Below are 3,356 nucleotides of genomic sequence, written 5' to 3'. Positions count from 1 at the left end.
TGTTGTGCTAGGACTTCAAGACATATATTTCCATGTGATTTTGAAAAAGAAAGGATTTAAAATATAAATGAATGCACAAGTTTTCAGAAAAGTAGTAGTTCACATGACCTTTCTAAACCTATTTCTTTACGAAAAAATGACCACATTCCACAACTATTATATGTTGCTTTGCATTATTGAAAGCGTACATCTATTATTCACAATTCAACAATTTGTAAACTACTTTCTTGTTTTTTACCATATTTTTCGCAAATATTGTAAAAACAGCTGCACCCCAAATCAAGAGAATCCCAGTATACTTCACACAAACATGAAAATAGATGTTTTATTTCATTAGACTTCAGCGAACATAACATAACCAACAAGTGGCCATAGACAACATAACACAAGATTATCCTATAACACGTAACATATAACAGATAAATGCAGATACCAGTCCGATTTCAACCATCTAGAAAGACAAGTAGCAGCTATTAAGTAACCCTAAAATCTCAAAACCCACCACGCAAACGTAAGACAAGGTGGAGCGTGGATTCCTTCTGGATATTATAATCAGCAAGGGTTCGCCCGTCCTCCAGCTGCTTGCCAGCAAAAATGAGCCTCTGCTGATCAGGTGGGATCCCTTCCTTGTCCTGAATCTTCGCCTTCACATTATCAATCGTATCCGAGCTCTCAACCTCCAATGTAATAGTCTTTCCCGTCAAGGTCTTCACAAATATTTGCATCCCACCACGGAGCCTCAGGACAAGATGCAGGGTAGACTCCTTCTGAATGTTATAGTCGGCCAGAGTCCTCCCATCTTCAAGTTGCTTCCCTGCAAAGATCAATCTCTGCTGATCCGGAGGAATCCCCTCTTTGTCCTGGATCTTCGCCTTCACATTATCAATGGTGTCAGAGCTCTCAACTTCAAGGGTGATGGTCTTGCCAGTCAGGGTTTTGACAAATATTTGCATTCCTCCCCTGAGACGGAGGACAAGGTGGAGAGTCGATTCTTTCTGAATGTTGTAATCTGCAAGAGTGCGCCCATCCTCGAGCTGTTTTCCTGCAAAGATCAACCTCTGCTGATCTGGGGGTATACCCTCCTTGTCTTGAATTTTAGACTTCACATTGTCGATAGTATCAGAGCTCTCAACTTCAAGCGTGATGGTCTTGCCAGTGAGGGTTTTGACAAAGATCTGCATGCCACCTCTCAGACGGAGGACGAGGTGTAGAGTGGATTCCTTTTGGATGTTGTAGTCAGCGAGAGTGCGTCCATCCTCCAACTGCTTGCCAGCAAAGATGAGCCGCTGCTGGTCGGGAGGGATTCCCTCCTTGTCCTGTATCTTCGCCTTGACATTGTCGATGGTATCAGAGCTCTCCACCTCAAGGGTGATGGTCTTTCCAGTCAATGTCTTTACAAATATCTGCATATTGGTTTTTAATAAATGGTAATACACCACCTACACAAATTATAGTCACAAACCCTGAATCAGAACACGGCCGTCACTATGCAAAACAAAACCCTACCACACACAACCCTATAACGCAAAAAGCAAAACCCTAAGATACATTTTCTGAATTCAAAACCTTATAAAGCACAAAACAGAACCCTAGGTTACATCTTCTGGATTCAAAACCCTAGAATACATCTCCTGGATTCCAACCCTAAGATAAACCTGCTGTATTCAAAACCCTATAAAGCGCAAAACAATACCATAGGACACGTCTTCTGGATTCAAAACACAATAAAGCACAAAACAAAACCATAGGATATATCCAATGGATTCAGAACCCTATAAAGCACAAACTGACAAGGATCTTCACTTAAAAACATACACTGAGGATTAAAACCCGCAGAGAAAAAAAAATAACACTCCTTTTCAAGCCATAAGCAGCCTTAAACCGACCACCAGAGGAAAATTTTGAACAGCCAGGAGCTCTAAAAGTCAAACAACTGTTAAAGCATTTAATCATTATATTAACTGCTGAAGATAAATCACAACTGCGAAAGTAAACCCTTTGATTTAAGAATCAATAGCAAAACAGGAAGAGCCCTACTACGAAGAATAAACAAGAGCCGACCCGCCGAATAGCGGACAAAGGAAGAGTTACCTGAACTCGAACGGTAGAGACGCTCTCTGTTCCTTCCCCTACCGATTGCAGTGACCTATGCAAAGCGAAAACTCAGAATCAGAAACAATGGAGGATGGAGCCGCATTTAAATGCACTGTATTGACGAACCGACCAGTGAATCCATTCTTATCAAGACACGTGTCACAAATTGTCAGGCCACTTGTGCAATTTGCATAATGTCAGTGAAACCGCCTAAGTATTCTTTGTTTATCCGTAACGAATAGATAAGAAGGTGTAGTGGTTGAGATACATGCCAAACAAGGGAAGATTGATAATTAATTTCATCAATTAATTATTTTTCAGTTTAAGTTTTGATAAAGTTCTCTATGCAATTCAGATATTGCCAAAGTTATCAAATCAAAACAAGGTTGATCATTAATTTCATCAATTAATTATTTTTCAGTTTAAGTTTTGAGAAAGTTCTCTATGCATTTCTGATCTTAATAATAAGTGCTTTGTTATTTAATTTAGATATTAATAATCTATTATTTAATTTAAATATTATTTAATTTAGATATTAATAATAATAATAAGTGATTTGTTACTTAATTTAAATATAGTTAATTGGAATATGAAATGATAATAAAGTTTTAATTCATTGTTGTAATGAAGTTTTATAACTTTATTTTTTTATAGTGTTTGGTTTAAATTGATACCAAAAAACTTAGTTTCAATTTAATGAGATGTCAATTCCAAGAAACTTGTTTTGCACAATCAATTATATCTTACAAAGTTTATGGGAATTGAACATGATTGATATAGAGTTGAATACAATTGTGTGTGGGAGTGAAGGAATGGGAATATGAAACAAAAATTTCCTCACTCTCTTGCAAAGCAAAATTGATTTGAGATGATCTATAATTTGTGATTTAGTATTAAATCAATTTTTAAATTAAATTGTAAAGACATGTTAATTAATATTTATAAATAATTCGTAATAACAATTGTTTTACTATTAATTTAACAACTAAATTATAACTATCACAGTGATATAGATTAAATCACAAATAACTATAGATGGATATCAAAACACTTAGTTTCTAATCAAAATACTTAGTTCATAAAACATTTTGTGTCATGAAAATAAAATAAAAACATTTAAAAAATGTAACTACTAAAATAAATAAAATATATTATTAGTCATTTAAAAAAAAAAAAATCTAAATATTATACATTTGTCTATGATTTGTGATTTAGTACTAAATTGATTGAATTTGTCAAACACTTTGAATAAAACCAGGGAT

The 3,356-nt window shown here is 35.2% G+C and overlaps 1 protein-coding gene across 1 annotated transcript; it reads right to left on the bottom strand.

Moving 5' to 3' along the window:
- Positions 1-296: 296 nt before the first annotated feature.
- On the bottom strand, positions 297-2,247 carry LOC149153488 (polyubiquitin). Its single transcript, XM_089438942.1, has 2 exons — positions 2,092-2,247; positions 297-1,439 (listed from the first exon to the last, which is right to left on the bottom strand). The coding sequence occupies exon 2, from the start codon at positions 1,407-1,409 to the stop codon at positions 492-494; it is 918 nt and encodes a 305-aa protein (XP_089295068.1). The 5' UTR covers positions 1,410-1,439; positions 2,092-2,247; the 3' UTR covers positions 297-491.
- Between the last annotated feature and the right edge of the window lie 1,109 nt (positions 2,248-3,356).

The sequence above is a fragment of the Pinus tabuliformis genome, chromosome 9, assembly GCF_031772625.1.
Source record: "Pinus tabuliformis cultivar Carrire ecotype Pingquan chromosome 9, CPIR1, whole genome shotgun sequence".
Lineage (NCBI taxonomy): Eukaryota > Viridiplantae > Streptophyta > Pinopsida > Pinales > Pinaceae > Pinus > Pinus tabuliformis.
Note: the sequence above shows the minus strand (reverse complement) of the source record. Positions and strands in the feature narration are given on the sequence as shown.